The sequence below is a fragment of the Aspergillus luchuensis genome, chromosome 1 (genome assembly GCF_016861625.1).
Source record: "Aspergillus luchuensis IFO 4308 DNA, chromosome 1, nearly complete sequence".
NCBI lineage: Eukaryota > Fungi > Ascomycota > Eurotiomycetes > Eurotiales > Aspergillaceae > Aspergillus > Aspergillus luchuensis.
Window position 1 is genome coordinate 5773976 of NC_054849.1, and position 18675 is coordinate 5792650.

At 50.6% G+C, this 18675-nt stretch overlaps 7 protein-coding genes across 7 annotated transcripts; 2 read left to right on the forward strand and 5 right to left on the reverse strand.

The window, feature by feature from the left end:
• Positions 1-549: 549 nt before the first annotated feature.
• FBP26 (bifunctional nucleoside/nucleotide kinase/histidine phosphatase family protein) lies at positions 550-2286 on the reverse strand (the record flags this gene model as incomplete). The annotated part of the gene is made up of 4 exons (XM_041684485.1): positions 550-1194; positions 1242-1828; positions 1879-1951; positions 2236-2286. 4 exons carry the CDS (start codon positions 2284-2286, stop codon positions 550-552), a joined length of 1356 nt encoding a protein of 451 aa, XP_041538665.1.
• A 1591-nt stretch (positions 2287-3877) lies between these two features.
• Positions 3878-5099, reverse strand: AKAW2_11946A (RNA-binding protein; the record flags this gene model as incomplete). Its single annotated transcript, XM_041684486.1, has 4 exons — positions 3878-4142; positions 4199-4636; positions 4694-4973; positions 5060-5099. 4 exons carry the CDS (start codon positions 5097-5099, stop codon positions 3878-3880), a joined length of 1023 nt encoding a protein of 340 aa, XP_041538666.1.
• A 1366-nt stretch (positions 5100-6465) lies between these two features.
• Positions 6466-7994, reverse strand: BNA4_2 (FAD-dependent oxidoreductase; the record flags this gene model as incomplete). The annotated part of the gene is made up of 2 exons (XM_041684487.1): positions 6466-7808; positions 7868-7994. 2 exons carry the CDS (start codon positions 7992-7994, stop codon positions 6466-6468), a joined length of 1470 nt encoding a protein of 489 aa, XP_041538667.1.
• An 836-nt stretch (positions 7995-8830) lies between these two features.
• AKAW2_11948S (cupin domain-containing protein) lies at positions 8831-9703 on the forward strand (the record flags this gene model as incomplete). The annotated part of the gene is made up of 1 exon (XM_041684488.1): positions 8831-9703. The coding sequence occupies one exon, from the start codon at positions 8831-8833 to the stop codon at positions 9701-9703; it is 873 nt and encodes a 290-aa protein (XP_041538668.1).
• Positions 9704-11230: 1527 nt separating this feature from the next.
• On the reverse strand, positions 11231-13819 carry AKAW2_11949A (uncharacterized protein; the record flags this gene model as incomplete). The annotated part of the gene is made up of 5 exons (XM_041684489.1): positions 11231-11970; positions 12018-12024; positions 12081-12841; positions 12913-13411; positions 13805-13819. The coding sequence occupies 5 exons, from the start codon at positions 13817-13819 to the stop codon at positions 11231-11233; spliced, it is 2022 nt and encodes a 673-aa protein (XP_041538669.1).
• A 1308-nt stretch (positions 13820-15127) lies between these two features.
• Positions 15128-16221, forward strand: AKAW2_11950S (amidohydrolase family protein; the record flags this gene model as incomplete). The annotated part of the gene is made up of 2 exons (XM_041684491.1): positions 15128-15429; positions 15495-16221. The coding sequence occupies 2 exons, from the start codon at positions 15128-15130 to the stop codon at positions 16219-16221; spliced, it is 1029 nt and encodes a 342-aa protein (XP_041538670.1).
• Positions 16222-16678: 457 nt separating this feature from the next.
• Positions 16679-18349, reverse strand: AKAW2_11951A (uncharacterized protein; the record flags this gene model as incomplete). Its single annotated transcript, XM_041684492.1, has 2 exons — positions 16679-17282; positions 17358-18349. The coding sequence occupies 2 exons, from the start codon at positions 18347-18349 to the stop codon at positions 16679-16681; spliced, it is 1596 nt and encodes a 531-aa protein (XP_041538671.1).
• Between the last annotated feature and the right edge of the window lie 326 nt (positions 18350-18675).

Consider the following 18675-nt stretch of genomic DNA (forward strand, 5'->3'; position numbering starts at 1 on the left):
GGACAGCTGCCCTGCCTGTCTCCCCGGGCCGTGTGCCAAGATGGGTTTCCCCGGCTAGCTGTACTACAACTATCTTCGTACCTATATTCTAGATTATCATATGACAGCATCCCTTGCGTGCCATTTGAAATTTAGAGAAGTTTGTAGCATTGATTATATCAACGTTGTCTTGAGTATCTAGTCTATTATGCTAAGCTAACCGATGGATGGATGTCCTGCACACACCGCTACTATCCCATCCATGGGTGTGCCATCCGCTGGCTTAAAGCTCCGATCCCATGCAATGAATCAATTCCATAACTGCCAACCGACCGATCAAAACCCATAACACAGCCCGACGGACCGCGACCGACAAGGAATCCGGATTTTTGCAATTATCAAGACCAAAGAATGGAGTGAACGCACGGCGCATGTACAATGTGAAGGTAAGCCAGATCCCGATCGGGAATGAGAGAAGGCAAAACCGATAGGTGGGATAACTATACGACCGAAAGGTCTAATGTGTTTCAAGCTTCAAATATAATAATAGTCGTCGGAATGTCTCCCAGATCATGCCTTGATCTCCGTGGGATATTCCTGGTGTTTGGCCGACGTGCCCTTCGCCCGCCATGTCGAAACAGCGGGGATGTCCGCCTTGAAGCGCTGCTCGTCGGTGCCATATGCGCGCGGCGTGAGCTTGATGAGCGTATGGAGCGGCACCTCCATCCAGGGACTTTGCTCCTGCGGCGTGTTGAGGAAGTAGGCATAGATGCAGCGGAGAACGGCCTGGTGCGTGACAATGATGACGTTCTCGCTACGCTCCAGCTCCATGATAATTGGCTCTAGCCGGATGACTACATCGCGGTATGACTCGCCACCCCGGTAGCGGTAGTTGTACTTGTCTTCGTCGCGCGCAGCAAAGTCTTCCGGGTACTTTTCCGCAATCTGCTCGTACGTGAGTCCGTCGCAGACTCCGGAGTCGAGTTCATCCAGCGCCTTCCACTCTAGCTTCTCGAAGCCCGTCTCCGCGGCGAGATGATGAGCCGTTTGAATCGTACGTTTCAGAGTTGACGTCCAAATAACGATCTTGGTGTTGGGTGGAACCCCGGACTTCTTTAATAACCCGGGCAGCGCTCGGGCGTATGCCTCTCCTCGCTCTGAAATGTTGGAGTCGCCGCCAATTTTCCCCGTTAGATTATATTCTGACTCGCCGTGCTACATACGTTAGATCAATGGTAGTTATTAAGAGGAGGAAAACTTACTCGAGATAACCAGATCGAGCGAGGTTTGATGTGAAGGTTCTGGATGTAGTAGACCAGCCGACTGGAAAGGTAATCCTTAATCTGATTAATGATGACGGTCGACCCGACATTGATGAGTTTGACGTAGGTGAAGTGCTTCTCGTTATCATCAATGGTCTCATAGACCTTCTCGTAATTGCGAATGCGGTTACGGAAATCGAGAGCAGCAACTTCCGGGTCCTGCCCCTTGTAGTCCGGCGACGTTGTCTTGACTTCCAAGATGTTGTTCATGATCAGGTCTTCATCATCACATATTGACTCGACGTATAATGTTTCAACGTTTGCCTCCTGGCAGCGTTCATGGATCCAGCGCCGTCGCTCTTTCGTGGAATTGGTCGCATCCAAAATAGCTACGACGCCTTTCCCGGACTGAAACCACTGGAGCATATCAGACACCGCAGCTTCGGCGGCGGCGCGTCTCATTTTCTCGCCTTCGGTATTATGAGGGTCGAAGAAGTTCGCATTGGGCTGTGGCGTGCCTGCACGACGGTAGCTGCCGACGTTGAATACCCGAGCGGGGATGCCAACCCAGGCAAGATATCGCATCGCTGTATCAATTAGTGCCTGACGTTAAACAACCCAAATCACCAGAGCGTACCTTTTCCAGCAATGAGACTCTTGCCTCTGGCTGGGAGGCCAACCATGACCACACAGATCTTCGAGTCATCGGACTAAGAAGAGTAAGTCTCTGGAGTGCTGCCATCGCGAAACGACGTAGATGCCCAAATTGAGAGAGTAAGAACTTGCGACGAAATAGACATGATACAGAATAAACAAGCAGCGTTGCAGTGTAATATGTCCAGGGTCATCGCCGACCCGGGCAATTGCCCCTCCCAAAAGGAGGGGTAACAGCCTCACCGGACGCATATCAGGGCAGTACATAACGTCACCGGCAATACTGGGTTCACCGCGCCACTCAAACAACAGACCACGACAAAAGAATTGTTTCACTTACACTGGCGAAATAATTATGGCCATTGCCCCTCCGAATGGAACCGGACGACATGATGATTGAGCGGAAGGAATGAGCAGGGTATCGACTCCTGACTGGGATCGATTTGAATGGGATGAGGTGAACTCAAGACCTCGGCCACCAGGGGTGCCCGACCGGACGCAAGCCGGAAGAAAGGATATAGGGACGGATAAGGTCAGTAGCGGGTAAAAAGGCACAGGGCGTGAGAGTAGCGAAAGTGGGATAGAATCTGCAAGTAATGGGACGTGTCGGAGAGAGAAAATATTCTAGAAAGTTGAGTTTGGACAGATCCGGCCTGTCTTTGGTATGGGGGGAGTAGCAATAGCAAGTAGTACAAAGTAGTGGAAGTAAGTTAATCGATCAACAGCAGCTCTGGTTGGATGCCATTAAACCCAACAATTCGATGCGGTGAAGAAAGAAGAAGCACAGACGTCATGCCGCGGGGCAGTCGCAACAAGGCCGAGAGTTCCAGGCAGGAAGTATCCAGTCTTTTAAAAGTGTTTTCATTCACTCCCTGAAGGGAAATCGAAGCAGCTCAGAACACCTCTGGAAAACTTCGGTCGCAGAATATCCGGGGAGATGGAAATTTCCCCAGTCTTGCCTGATCGTCTAGGCCCCCGACAAATTCCCTCCGAATTGAAACTAGTAGTAGTAATATTGCTTCCCTTCTGTCCACACGTGATCTCCTGCGTTTTCGTCGGGTAAAATCGCGACCGAATCTGGATGGAAGAGGGGCGCGTCGGGATGGATGAAGAGAGTCTGGATGTGGACGGGAAAATCTTGGTGCAAAGTTCCTGAGAGGCTCCCCCTGGTGACACTTCTTATAGTCGAGGATCGCATGATATGATACTGACTTGGTACTATCATCCTGAATGATTTGATATCGAATGGAGCCACGCCGATTGGGTCCCTTGCATGTCTCCCTGGTGGGACTTTGGACGACTATCAGCCGAACTCCTCATTACCCCGTACTCCTGGGGTCGATTTACATGAGCGATTTTTCGCCGTAGTCTGGACCCAATGAGCCCAATATTGGGTGATGCTCCGGTCGATTCCGTCTAGTTTGCGGGAATTGAAGTTTTCTCGAGTGCGCGTGACCGGTACAAACTACTACTACCTACTATCGATTGACTGCGAGGTATACCCGAAAATGGAAAACGTACAAGAGATGATGGATATTCATGAGTGATTATATGCATTTGTGGATATTATAGATAGGTAAATTCCAGGCGTCCTGCTATGCAATGCTTTTGCCGGCCATCGGGCCGATATTTTTAACCGTGTCCCCCTTTTTTTTGTCTCCGTCCCCGTCTCATATCCGTACGGTAGATGCGTAGCCCTACGGATACAAACGTCGAGGTCATCGATAGATGCTTCAGCGCGGCTTCTTCAGAAACCCTGCTAAGCATTGCCCCTTTCCGCAGACCCATGGCGTGCCATTGGCTCCCGGTCCGCGGCTTATCAACGGAGGCGGAGGCGGATGAGCGTAGTTCGTAACTTCTTTTTTTGGGGGGAAAAGCCCCTTATTCATATCGTAACAACGTCAGGCATCTATTTTTAGTGTTGGGGGGTGAAGTCTGGTTCCCATGATGGATGATTGCTCCGATGTGTCGCGCTAGTGAGACTATGCGGCGGCCGCAACCTCCTCAGCAACCGGGGTGGCTTCGTCCCGGCTGGACGACCACTTGGGTCTCCGCTCTTGCGAGTTGTTCTCTCCACGGGCTCTCTGGACCCGGAGGACGGCACCCCAGGGACCCTCCGCGCGGTTCAGTGCGTTCATGGCATTCTCAGCCTCCTCGACGCTGCTGAAGTCGACGAACAGGTAGTAGTGGTCACCGGGCTCGAATCTCTTCGCGGGGTGAGGAGCGAACAGCTTGCTGACATTCTCACTGTGCAGCCAATTAGCATCCCGGACAATCAATACACGCAGGTACCCATTCCATACACTTTGTAATCCTTGAAGAAGTTGGTCATGTTGCTGGTGATCGCCTCCTGGTCCGTCAATCTTGGGAGGCCGCCAACATAGAGGCGACGGCTGGGATCGCTGTTGGAGGGGGTACTGGCGGCGGTGGTGGTAGTGGTCTTCGACGGAGTGCGCGGGGGCTGGGCCTCGTCGCCGCGGCGCCACCGGTCCATGTTGAACGGAGAAGAACGAGCCTCACGAGGGGAGGCATCCGAGCGCGGCTGTTGCTGTTGCTGCTGCTGAGCCCGCTCACTCTGGGTCTTAACGACACCAGGCTTGATCTTGACGGGACGACCAAGCATGTCCCGACCGTCCAACTCCGTCATGGCGCGCTCAGCCAGCTCCTTGGTCTCCAGATCGACGAAACAATATGAGGGGTTGCGGCCGGTGAAAGGATCGATGGCGATATCGATACGCTCGCTATTAAGCACTCAGTTTGAAACTCCCACGGGTGTCTTCTGTTCAAAGAATCCATACATTCGGAACTCAGCCGCATCGAAGAGAGCCTGCACATCCTCCGACTTGGCCGTGTAGGGCATGTTGCCCACGTAGAGACGGCGGCCCTCCGAGATGGCCTGGGGCACATGCGGGCTGGGTCTGCTGAATGCAATTCTCGAGGTGCTGGTCTTGGGACCGGGGGACCCGGCAGCGGCGCTCTGACCACTAGGGCTCTCATCGCGCTTCACACGCCAGTTGGGGGAGTGGAAGGCCCGGCCTGTGGTTCTGACCCCATTCTGGAAGACATTCTTTTGGGGAGCTAGGCACGCATTAGCGATTTAGGATATGGCCGTGAAAAATTGGATTCAGCCCGAAGTGAGCAGCCCAATGCGATCGCCTACACACTTTGTTCCTGGGGCCTCGGGCTCTCGGGAGCGTCGACCATTGTGACGGTAGAATGTGAAGTGAGGGGTGAGGGTATAGTCTATGGATTCAAGGTTCGTTAGTATGGATTGACACAAAATTTACTTATTTCCTAATCCGACAGACGATCATGGCAGTCAAAAGAGGGGATTCATACCGTGAACAGGACAAAAGAAGAGTCACAGAAAGCCAACGATTGCCTTCCAGAAAATGTCCAAGGCAAGAGAAAATTCCCCGGACAACAAAAAAAGCGAATGCCAACACAAAAAAAACGTCGACGCTGTAGCCTGCGTCAGAAAATTGCCCTCTACATTTTTTTGATGCGAATCGGAGGCAAACAGCGCAAATGCCGCAAACAGAACAAACAGCTGGAGATGGTTTGATCTCTGCGCTGCCGATGATTGGCCTGTTAGCGAACCGGGGGAGATTTTCTTCATATAAAGCCGCCCTTTGTTTTTTCTCATTCCATCTTCACTCACTTCTACATCTATTTCGACAGCAGATTCTGAATCAATTCAGATGTCTACCTAATATGGTGACTGTTCAATTGACAGCAGCTACAAAGCTACGGGATTAATGCATTCCGTTATATGCTCTGCAGATCTGCAGAAATGTCACCAATACTTTTTCCTTCTCTTTGTTTATTGCTCTTTTTTGTTTACAGCGTTCCACACATATATACAAGTCATCCTTCAATGATGAAGCAAGATTTCACACAGACCTGTTCCGAGTTTACAAAACATGCGGATCAACAATCGTTCCAACTGCTGTCTGACGATGTGATGACTTGTACTCCCTTGCCCTTATACAAGATAGATTTATCAAAGAATGAGATCTTCTTTACTCGTGAACTGATTCCACAATGTAGTCAACCGTCGTAGTAAAGACATGTCTACATACAATTATAGTATTAATAGAATTCATCCTAAGGGTCTCGCGATTTGCATAGCATACATACCCTACCTGTCAGACATGATAATTCTACAGATTCTCCACGGCGATAGTATACTCCGTTATCTGCCCTAACAATGCTATAAATTTAAGAGCAATTGGTACTGTCATTGCCTGAGGTATTAACTAAGGTACATACTACTAGCCCTATTTTTACCCAGATTATAGAACGGGTTGTTTTTGAATGTAAGTAGCCTACGGTAGCCCTTGTACTCCAAGACTAAAGCATCGTACCCCAACTGGTTTACTCAGAAGACAGCTTTAAGTATAAACAGGAGTAAAACTCATGGTATATATTTTTTGACTCAAACTAAAGAAAGAAACACCACCTCGACTCACGGTCACTCGTATACATCATACTTATATTTACACTTTCCCCCATCATGATCCCATTTTGATATCCCAGTCCAACCAGAAAGACTAAACGTACTATCTACTCACCCCCTCAACCCCCAAACCGCACCCCCAATAACCCCAAACACCAAAACATGCAAGAGAACCCCCAACCCAGACATAAGCATCAACACCCACCCCTGCAACTGATTCTTAATCACAACCTCCGAATACCTCTGATCACTAAAGCTCACTCTCGAATACAGGGTCTTCCACCCCAAAACGGGCACATACCGCTGCAACGCCTCCTCAACATACTTCCTCGCCTTGTAAACCGGAGAATTAACCCCACCCCGCAACTCCAGATAATTTCTCCTGGAGAGATCATGAATAGCATGAGCATCACGAACACGCTGGTTCGAGTACTCCGTCAACGCAGCGGCGCGGGCATAATCCTTATTATTGTTCGACAACTTGCCGTGACTGAACACGCGGTGCTCATCGAGTAAATCGAAGAGGATCCGAACGTCCTCCATCCCTGCGTTCAGTCCCTGGCCGTAGAACGGGAACATGGCATGCGCGGCGTCGCCGATGATCACGGCTGTGGAGCCGTAATGGTGCGGGCTGCATTTTATGCCGATGAGGGGGAGGTGCGGGCTTTGGTAGAATTGTTGGGAGAGGGAGGATTGGGAGATCAGGTCTGGGCAGACGCCCGGGAAGTGGGTGTCGAAGAAGTCGAAGAGGGTGGTTGGAGGGGAGGATTTGAGAGAGTCGAGACAGGTTGCTGGCGCGAAGAGAATGCAGTTGAAAGATTGGTCCGGGCAGGGGAAGGCGCAGAACATGTATTGCCCTCCGGGCCAGATGTGGAGGTAGTTGGGGGGGAGTCGGAAGGTGTTGGTCTTTTCGCTGGGTGGGATGCGTAGTTCGCACCATACTGTGTCGGCGTATTGCTGTTGGTAGTCGAGCGGAGTGTGGCGCATGATTTGTTGTCGTGTGGTGGAGTGGGCACCGTCGGCGCCGATGAGGAAGTCGAAGGGGACTTCTTTGGGTGGGGGTGGTGTAGTAGTGGATGGTGAGGGCTCTTCTCGTTGCTCGAACCACACCTTGCGGGTTTTCATGTCTGCTCGGATGAGCTTGTGGTGGAAGAACATCTTCACGTTGGGGGTGGCGTCGAGCTCTTGACGGAGGGCGATGTTGAGGGCTTTGCGGTCTAGAGAGTATAGGGAGTTGCCATGTACATCGTATTGGTGGAATGTCTGTTGGAGTTTGCCTGAGACGCTTCTTCCGTGGACCATTCTGCCGTGCATGGGGATGGCAGTCCGCATGATGGCGCGGAGAAGGTCAGTTCGACCGGACTTTTCCAGGGCTCTGATGCCCCGTTCGGAGAGAGTGAAGTTGATGGATTTCTGAAGCAGGGGAGAGGCACCTGATGGGTTGAGACGCTCATCTAGAGGAGGACTTGTTAGCTGGATGCATGGGTATAGGGGATGTTTGTGAAGAACATACCTCCACGCAGTTCATATACTTCTACATTGTCATGGTAATGGCTGGCATAGAGGGCCGCCAGGGAGCCCACTGGCCCACCACCAACGATGACAATCTTTTCGTCTGCAGCCATTGTAGTCATATTCATTGTTCTTGGAGACTCTGATGATGTCTTCTGGTATATCCACAGAGGAGACGAGGAGCCAGCTTATATAGCTGAGGCATGCCCAAGAATTACGCGATATAGACCATCAGAAGATTCGCGCAAAGTCTATACTGGCAATAGTTGTAGCACTTGTCTCATTCTCGACACTTTAGCGTCATCAGGCAGGCAGGGCCACGAGATCATCATGGAGAGCAATCATGTGGGCCACCTCTCAGTCGTACCTACATCTTGCTCCGAGTGTTCGTCGGTTGTATGCAGCTGTGACGACGATACTGCATTGACGTAGGTGAGGAGTTGAAGTCAATTCCAACCATCCAGGCATCAGTCAAAAACTTGAGAGTAAAGAAAATAGTAGATACCTGCAATCATGCAAGTAATGTGGAGACATACATAGAACTGGTACTCCGTAGTCACAGTATACTAGTACTAGTAGACAGCAATGCTTCGACTCCGAAGGACCGCAATATCCAACGACACCACATCCTTGGCTGATATTAATCTAACCTCGGGCAACAATGCGACGCAATTGCATACTGATCGTATTATCATGCAGAGGTGATGTGCTCAGCTGAAATGCACGTTGTTGTTGGCGCGGCAGATCGAGCGCAAACGGAAACCCGATGATTGGACACCTTACGATGTAACCCCTCCTCCTTGCATACCAAGTTTAAACACCATTCAGCTCCATTCAGCTCCAAGCAGCCTTACAACTTAGTATTAGAAATCACTAGTTACGGTCAGAAGTCCAATTCCACCCCGTGCAACTTAACCTCAAATCCTATTTACCTGCACGTCCAACCTGAACGAGCCCGACTTTCATGACCTATCCACCAACACCACCGAATCCAGTAAGTGTACATACTTTAATCCATATAAACATACCTACGTCCTCTAACTTACTGCACGCCATGCAGCAAAAATCCTTCAGCCAACTCACCCAAATACCCACAACTGGCTACAGCTTAATCTCCGCAATCAATAAAAACCTGCACCTTGCGCCATATGAAACCATGACAAACCCGCCAAGAAGAAGCAGAACCAACACCATCAACAAATTCACCTTCACCCGCCCCGGCGACGTCGTTTACGAATTCCCCAAATACACCTCCGCCTCCTGCAAAGTCCGCATCACTCTACCTCCAGGCAGCACCTGGACCTCAGGCCCACACTGGCACGAAAAGCGCGTCGAATACTTCCGCGTCGTGCAAGGCGCCGCCTGGTTCACCCTAAACGGGGAATACAAAGTCTATCGGCCGTCGGACGGCAACGTGCCGATCCCATTATTCACGGTCCACGAATGGGGTCGAGCTCCCGAGCAAGAAGAGGGGGATTTGATTGTCGATGAGTGGACGGCACCGGCGGATTCGTTCAAGATTGCGTTTTTCCGTAACTTGAATAGTGTCATTCTGGATGAGACGAGTGATGGGAAGACACCGCCGAGAAGTGAGTGGTGGTTGACGCTGCAGCTGTGGGTGATTTGCCATGGGTTGGATAATTGGCCCGTGTTTTGTAGAGGGTTGTTTGGCGTGCAGTGGCTTGTCACGCATGTGTTTTTGGGTTTGGTTGCGTTGGTGGGTTCGGCGGTCTGGGGGTTGAGGGCTGCTTATGATGAGTATACGGCACAGGGGATTAAGGATGTTATTCGAGCTGCTAAGGAGGGGAAGAGGGTGAAGAGAAGAGGTGTTGATTGATTGAGTGCATGTTGTTTTGTGTATGATGTTTGCCACGTCAGGATTGAACGTTAGGCCGCCTGCATGAATGTGATACCATCGTTGCCAAGTATGCAGTTGCAGTAAACTACACAGTTTGCATTACTTGAGGGTCCAACGCAGTTTCAACCTGGAGTAGAAGTAAACTCTCACTTGCCTTCAACAGGCATACACCTCGTGATGCTACCGTGATCGGCGAATAGCCACCATAGTGCTGGTCCTTACCATTATTTGCTAAAAATCAACTAACTAGCTCGGGGTGTTGTCGGTTCTAGCCCTTAAAAATCGTGCAGCGGTAACTGACACTACGCAGTTGTTCTTCTTGGCAGACACTTGCCGCTACTAGATAGTCTACGTGAAGCCGAGGATATACCACGAATCCCTGCTCCTAACTACTAGCTAATGTACACTGTCTACGCCAGAATTGATTAGAATGGACTGGTCAGAGAGACAAGTCCAGCCCAGCCCAGCCAAGCTTAGTACTTCACCTGTCTTTACTATTCTAACTAGTAGTATTATATTTAGAATATAGAACTCCAAAGTATAATAGATCATATTATGTACACGTACTACACCAAACACCAATCATCAAATCATACAAACCAGGAAACAATTTCCGATCCAAATCCCGATCATTCTTCCATAGACGGGCCAACTGTAAATGATGTACTCCCCACCAGCAGCTGAAAACCACACTCACCTCCTAGCTACTACCTACTACCTACAACCTACAACCAAACACACCGCGAGGACCTAAGTAGAGAAGTAGAAGTTCTATTTGACATACTATCCTCTCGAGCCAATATCTCTATCGTTATTTCCCATCACCACACAACCATCCACAGTTATACTTGCTGCTCACGCTTACAAGATCTCGGTACTACTTACCATGCCCTAAACATGGCAGTAATGGGAGAAAATATTACATACCTTGTATAGCCCTACCCTGGTCTTGAACTTCATCCATCAAACCATGCACCTAACTAACCTACTCTCTCCGAGTCTAACAGTTAGTTATCTCGACCCCATCTCAGCTGAGGTGGAGTGTGGGGTCACGGTTACTACTTAGCTCCGCGTTAGTAGAGTCCGTGTACCCGGACGACTACTAGTTCGTTCGCCACTTGCCACACAGAAGGGGCTTCCCGTGGCGGGAATGTCTTTGTATCTTTTCGATACCGGGGAAATGAGCTGAGAAATGAATGAGGGGTTTGGGTGAGGGGCGACGAGAATTCATTATTGCTTTTTGTTACCATTGGGTGGGTGCGGGATTGTCGACAGACAGGATTATCTTAGACACTTGAGAATGAGCAATGATTGAAGTTCTGAGTGGGGTCATGACTGAATTAGCAAAATATTTTGACGATCTAATTAGGATTATTTGACAAAGCAACTGCTCGGCAACTCTGCTACAAGCTAAGCAACATCACCATATCAGATCCTCCATTTTGTAACCATCATACATATGACTATCGATCACGACAGGATCTCCCAGAAGGATCAGCATGATCGTCAGGCGGTGTTGTATCCAGCCTCGGTCATGGGAACCTCGTCGTCTCGCTCGTATAGGATCTCCGGACGGATTTTCTGGCGTAGAATGTACCTTCGGAAAAAGTAAGGAATCTGGCGAAGTCCGTATGCGGCATGAAAGCGCGTCGGAACCGAAAACACTTGGTCCAATTCCTCCAGCGTCTTGCCCTTGGTTTCAGGCATGAACATCAGGATGAGCCACCATCCAACGATGCACCACCCCGCGTACCAGCTGAAAGCCCCCTGCGGGGTAAATGCCGCACGCAGGGAGGGCCAGGTAATGGCTAGCAGACAGTTGAACAGCCATGTTGTCGCCGTCGCCAAGGCCATGCCGTGGGAACGGACGTAAAGTGGATACGCTTCGGCGGAATATGTGAATGGGACTGGACCCTCCCCGACAGAGTACACTATCGCGAATAGATACGTGCCTAACGCAATGCATCCAAGGCGGGCGGAGGAGTGTGTATCTTCCGGTATCCAGAAGCTGAAGCCGGTGAAGAACATAGACAGTGCCATTAGAGGAAATGTGGTGAGAAGAAGGTTGCGCCGGCCAAACGTATCAATTGTGTATACAGCTGGTATAGCGAAAAGCCAGTTGATCATACCCCATCCGAAAGAGGCTGCCAGTGCTTTTCGCTGGTTTGATACGGACAACTGTGTCAGTGAATTTCCCGTAGTCCCGAGGAAAATCTCAGATGAATAGTAGGCAATAACATTGACACCTGCAGCAGAATTAGTATTTACATACTGGGGATACTCGGTATCATACCGCAGAACTAATGCAATCAGTTAGCAGCGGCTCAGTTGGAAATTGCAGGTGTAGTTGACATACCTGTTGCATGAACATGACGAGCTCCGACGCAATCAACGCCCGCCGGTTTCGGGGAACGGCGATAAGTTCGATGAGTTTGTTCTGCCCCAGTTTCATGCCTGTCTCTGCCTGCAGCAATGTGTGCATGTAGTACAAATCACGCGCAGCCTGGACCTTGTTGAAACGTAAACTGCACATGGACTCATAGGCCTTGTCATAGCGGTTGCGCGACATGTACCAACGAGGCGATTCGGGGCACGTGAACACAAAGCAGCAGACGAGAAGGGCTAGAAATAAGGCCGAGGCCATCATTAAGCGCCAGTTGAGACCGACGATCCCTGCAGGGTCCTGTATCTCGAAGAAGGCCAGGTCGGCAACGTAGCCAAACATGATGCCAAACGCGGTCCACATCTGCCATTGCATGACCAAGGCACCACGAATGACCGGAGGGGCTGTTTCTGCGGCGTAGATCGGGACGGTGGCTGACTTGGGACCGATGCCAAAGCCCAGAGCAAAGCGCGCAATGAACATATGCCACCAGGTGTTGACGAATCCCTGCCAGAGACAGGTGATGGCCGAAAAACAGCAGGTAATGAAGATGGTGCCTCGTCGGCCGAACCAAGCGTTGAATGGGACGGTTAACCAGCAGCCGATCAGAGCGCAACACATGTAGGGTGCGCAGTTTACGAGACCAAGCAGCCAGTTTGACCTCGATTCGCTGCCGCGATCGATACCGAACTGATGCTTATAGAAAATCTGGGCGCCATTGACGACAGTTTCATCTGCAGGTGCATGATTGCCTTAGCCTGTGTCGTGCCACATCAGGCGTGTTGAAGAAAAGGCTTGGACTTACCCATTCCCTGAACAGCAGCCGACAGGGAACACAAGCAAATGACCAGGTACATTGTCCACGGCTGGGACCAGCGATGAGCGTATTCATTCTCTAGAACTGCCAACTCCTGGGGCGTCAGGCCGGGCACCTCTGCATATCTTTCAGGGACCTGCGCCAACATGGCACCCATTGCAAAGGCACGCACATCCTCTTCGTCACCCATCTGGTGAGTGATGGCGAAGTTGATGCCCTGCTGGCGTAGTTCCTCCTGGGTGTATCCGGCCAGGGGATTGGCAAGCTTCGCGTTCATGTTTCGCCGTGCTCGCTCTGCAGCTGTTCCAAAGGAACGCTGGAGACGAATGTTTTCTCGATGGTCAGATGCATATTCATCGTTCGAGGGCTTATTCTCGAAGATCGGCTCCCCGATGACCGGACATTCCTCTTTTCCAAACATTTCCAGATATTGGGATCTGGTCGCGATGATAGCAGCTGATACTGTGGGGGGTGTAGAAACGAGAGACTGCGTGAAGTTCAGCAAGAATTAGCAGGTTGTCGATAACGCGAAGAGTTATTTGAATCGGGAGAAACGGAGAAACAAATTAATTAGTGACCGAGACCGGAGACATCAACATGAATGGCCCATTGCACAAGGATGGATCGCAAACCTGGCTGGACCGTTGGCGCCACTCCGAGGTGCATCAACAAAGGATGCAAGCAACAACAAAGAAGTGTAGTGTGAGAAGAGCGGATGTGAACAGACGAGCCAAGCAGATCTACCAGCGATAAGTTGGATGATACAAAGAACTGTTCAACGCGTAGGATGTGATGCAGGGATACGGAAGAAAATGCGTGCAGAAGAGTGGAGACTTGGGATGCATCACCACTTGCACAACTGGAACATTTGTCGACTCACCGTTTCAGCCAACATCCCGGGGCGATGACATTGACAAGCCACTGAATCAGATTGATTGCTGAGGCCGGACGCGTTGCTGGTTTATCCTTTGGTGAGAGGATATGGGAAAGAAAAGAGAGTAAGGCTGTGAGTCTGACTAACGAGCGACAGGGAGAGACACGATTCATTCACCGTGGACACATGCAACACAAAGGCGGGAATGAGACTCATCCACTCTCTGAGGTTGGCTAGTCCTTGAGGCTTAGAGACTGCCTTTGGTCGCGATCACAAACGTGGTTCCCTGTCATCCGGAATGGCATTCTGGGCAATCAGTGGGCAACAGTGAGGTTGTACAAGCCTCGTTTGCTGCAATGAGGCCACCCTCCATCTTGGATTGCGGTTTTGACATCCGCATGGCCATGCAACCCTAGATGCCAAATATACTTTTGCTCTTCCATCTGGACTGCATCCGTCAACACCGGGGCGATTTTAAATTTCAGATCTAAATCTTGTGGATGTTCTGGGGAATTAAGGGTGACAGACAAAGCCAGGATGGAAAAGATTACCGAGACTCACATCGCATCTTCAAAACCCCGGATCGCCGTCGCTTAGACATTGACTGGCGTGCGGGGTCGCTCTTACTCCACCGTCGGATCGCGCCAGGCCCGTCGGATGGAGCCAGACCACTGATGCTACTATCCTCATTCCAGGATAGATAGAACAGTGTTGGATCATCCGATGGTTCTGATGCCGCTTTTCCGTTCGGATCTCCTTACAGCTGCTTCTGTTGAGTGCCAGGAAACTTGGACGTCACAGTCTTACCCCGCATTCCGCAATGGCGCCAGGTATCCCTAAACCGACTACATCTGGACTATTATCCCAGCTATACCGACAGTTACTAGTCAAAGGACATACTGTAAAAGGCAAGGGGACATGGGTTCTATAGGCCGGTGATAATGCACGTCTGCAAGTCTCTACAGTGACGACATCCACTCTACCCGACTGTAGGCCGCTCCACTGTCAATCCATAGCTCTCATCCGCATAGTCGGATGCAGACACTCCTACTTCATATCGGAACAGCAGACGGATAGATAAATCCAGGTACTATCTCTCCATCTCCACTCTCCATACTCCACAGACTTTAATGTTATTTGACCAAAGAGTCCATGGGTCGGCAAAGGGTCGAGAGGGGGAACATACCCGCTTCCGACCCGCCTCTGCTCTCTATGATGGCATCACCCAGTTTATAAAGTAGCCCTTACTCCTCACTTCTTCTCCAGCAATTTGTACAATACCCCAGCTTATCTTTATTCTTCGTCTACTCCTACATCACTACACCCAACATGCTTGGCAAAATTGCCCTCGAAGAAGCCTTCGCGCTTCCCCGCTTCGAAGAGAAGACGCGCTGGTGGGCCAGTCTCTTCTCCACCGACCCCGAAACCCACGTCAAGGAGATCACCGACATCAACAAGCTGTGCATCGAACATGCCGACAAATACGGCGTGGGATACCAGATCCTCTCCTACACAGCCCCCGGTGTCCAAGACATCTGGGATCCCGTCGAGGCCCAAGCCCTAGCCGTGGAAATCAACGACTACATCGCAGAGCAGATCCGCGATAAACCCGATCGCTTTGGCGCATTTGCGTAAAATTCTCCCCCCTTTTCCCCACATACTACCTTACCTCACTAACTCTAATTCCCAACTGAAGGACTCTCTCCATGCACAACCCCCAAGAAGCCGCCTCCGAACTCCGCCGCTGCGTGCAAACCTACGGCTTCAGAGGCGCCCTCGTCAACGACACCCAACGCGCCGGCCCCGACGGCGACGACATGATCTTCTACGACAACGCCTCCTGGGACATCTTCTGGCAAACATGCACGGAACTCGACGTGCCTCTTTACCTGCACCCGCGCAACCCCACCGGCACCATCTACGAGAAGCTCTGGGCAGATCGGAAATGGCTCGTGGGGCCGCCGCTCAGCTTCGCGCAGGGCGTCAGTCTGCATGTGTTGGGGATGGTGACGAACGGGGTGTTTGATCGGCACCCCAAACTGCAACTCATCATGGGTCATCTGGGTGAACATGTTCCGTTTGATATGTGGCGTATTAACCATTGGTTCGAGGATCGCAAGAAGTTGTTGGGATTAGCGGAGACGTGTAAGAAGACCATCCGGGAGTATTTTGCTCAGAATATCTGGATTACGACGTCGGGACACTTTTCCACCACTACGTTGAATTTCTGTATGGCGGAGGTCGGGGTCGATCGCATTCTATTCTCCATTGATTATCCGTTTGAGACGTTTGAGGATGCGTGTGTTTGGTTTGATGGCGCTGAGTTGAATCTTGTGGATAAGGTTAAGATTGGGAGGGATAATGCGGCGAGGTTGTTTAAGTTGGGAGCGTTTAGGGATTATGATGCGAAGATTAAGAATTAGTCATGAGTTGAGTATGTACGAAATGAGATGATATTTTACTGTTTACTTTTGTGGGGTTTTTGGGATTGGAGTTACTATGGTATTCGGCTGGCTGACGAGCTATGATGATGGTTTCACTAGAATACACCTCAGATCTATCTAGCTTCTGCTACATCAGGTATGTAAGTATGTAAAATTGCTCTTCTTTCTGTCAGGCCACCTCCCAATCCTTGTCAATCTTTTTTTGTTAATTTCTTTCTTTGTTCTTTTTTTTTTTTTTTTTTTTTTTTTTTTTTTTTGTGTTTTCGCTTTTCATCCGTCACTTTGCGTTCGCTCTTCTCTCATTGGTATCTTGAAATCATTGCTTCTTGCATATGTATCATATCCGTAGAATTCCCTCTCTCACACCAATCTCAATTAGTTCACCTCATGACCTAACCAGTGTCAAATGAGCTTCATCCAAACCTGAAAGTCACCTTCAAAAGACCCAACCATCATCCGACTCCTCATCATCCTTAGAGCCAGACACAGCAGACTGCTCAGCCTTAGCCAGCGCCTCATACGCAAAGTCCCGGACCTTAACCGTAGGATCCATCTCCGCAGTGAAAGGAACGTAATCTTTAACCCCCACCACTGTCTTCGCTTCCTCCTCCTCCTTCTTCTTCTTCTCTTCATCGCGGCGTTTCTCCTCCTTCGCCTGCTCATACGCAATCTTTCGGGCCTCTGCCCGCTGAGCAGCCTGGCGCTGCCGCTCACGTTCACCCTCGATATGGTGCGCGAGCATGGCGCTCCTCCAGGCCTGGGGAGTCTCCTGCATCTCTCTGTAGTGAGGCTCCGTGTACCGCTCCTTGATGTCCACCGTGACTCTGATAATGGCATCATAACTCTCGATGGCCCGGTTGATCAGATCCCAGACTGCGATCAAGGCGCGGGTCATCTCGACGCGCACGGGATTCCAGTTCTCCTTCACGGGAAGCTGACGCTGATAGTCATTCATGAAGTCGGTGTAGATGTGCGCGTCGAAAAAGTCCAGGAAGACGGTGAGAAGGTCACGCTCAGATGGGCGGGGCTTGTTGAGATGGCTGATGAGGGTAGGCGTTAGTTGAGTTTGCTTCTGTTTTGCTTTGGTGAGAGAATGGGATAGGGGGAGGACATACTTAAGGATCAGTTCCGTCATGTTTCTGAACCGAGTCACCACGTTGTACTGCGTATCTTCTGCAATCTGCTTGACCGAATATTCAACGCGGCGCGCCCAGGTGAGTTCTTGTTGCAAGATGTGGTCCACAATGCCGATGCACTTTTTGAGCTCTTCTAAGTGGTGCATGACCTCTTTGACTTCGTCTTTGGTCAGTCCGAGGACTGGGTCCATGGGAGTAGCGTGTCTGCGAAAGAAGAGGAGCTCAAGTCGAAGCACAGTGTTGCTCATATCGATGAAGCGTGTTTTGGTAGTCAGGCTCATGTGTTCGGAGCTGGTCATGTTCCGCATGTGCTCGATGGTGCTCTTCTTGCGCTCCTCGGCAACAAGTGGAATCGAGTCAGAGCCAACTCCTGCGTGGTGGGTGTTCAACTGCGAGGCCGGGGTAGGGGGGCTCTCGATCTTAGGGGTCTCGGATACGTTGGTCAATGTGCTCGCGTTGATGGTATCCTCGTCACCCGTCATGGTGAAGGGAAGAGGCGCAGTTGCCAGCGAGTCAATCTGTCTGAAGCTGATGACTTCGTCGCAAATCTTGGAGATAGCTATTTTGTATGATTCTTCAACCTGCCTGTTCTGGCGGGCGTCACGGTTTTCACACGACCTGTAGTATTCAGGGAAGCGCTCCGTGTTAACGTGTAGAGGAAGTGGGAGACCAGAATTGGGGTTGTTTTGAGTAATGAAGGTCGGAGTGGGCTCTATGGGTTCCTCATTCACTGAGGGTCCGGGCTCCCCAATGCTCTCGCTTCTGTTGTCTGGTATGTTTGCGCTTGTTGCCTCTATAGCAGAAATCTCGTTGTTGGTTTCGATAGGTGAGACCATCCCCTTGTTTTCATCCTGGGCTTGCTCGGGATACCCCTCAAGATATGCGATGTGGTGGCGGTAGAGCTCACGGATACAGGACTCTATGCTCGACTTGGCGGAGAGAGTGCCACTGCCTGTGAGTGCAGATGCCATGATAGGCAGGTGGTCGCGTGTCCTAGAACTGTGCAAAAAGTACACTGGGAGCTTGGAAGAGAGAGCCGCAACAGAATATGTCACAATTGCTCAGATGTGTTCATGAACACCAGAGATCTTGGAGCAACTGCCTGCGTGATAGAGAACCATGCACAACTGCTCTTGCAGAAGAGAGATCACACACAGTATCACAACGCCTTGAGTATTTTGAGAAAGACTGAATATGATGATATGGGATGAGAGGGATGACGAGAGAAGAAGAAGAACACTGAGAGATCATCTTCGTGAGAACACTTATCAAAGCGGGCCATGCGATCTCGGCGACG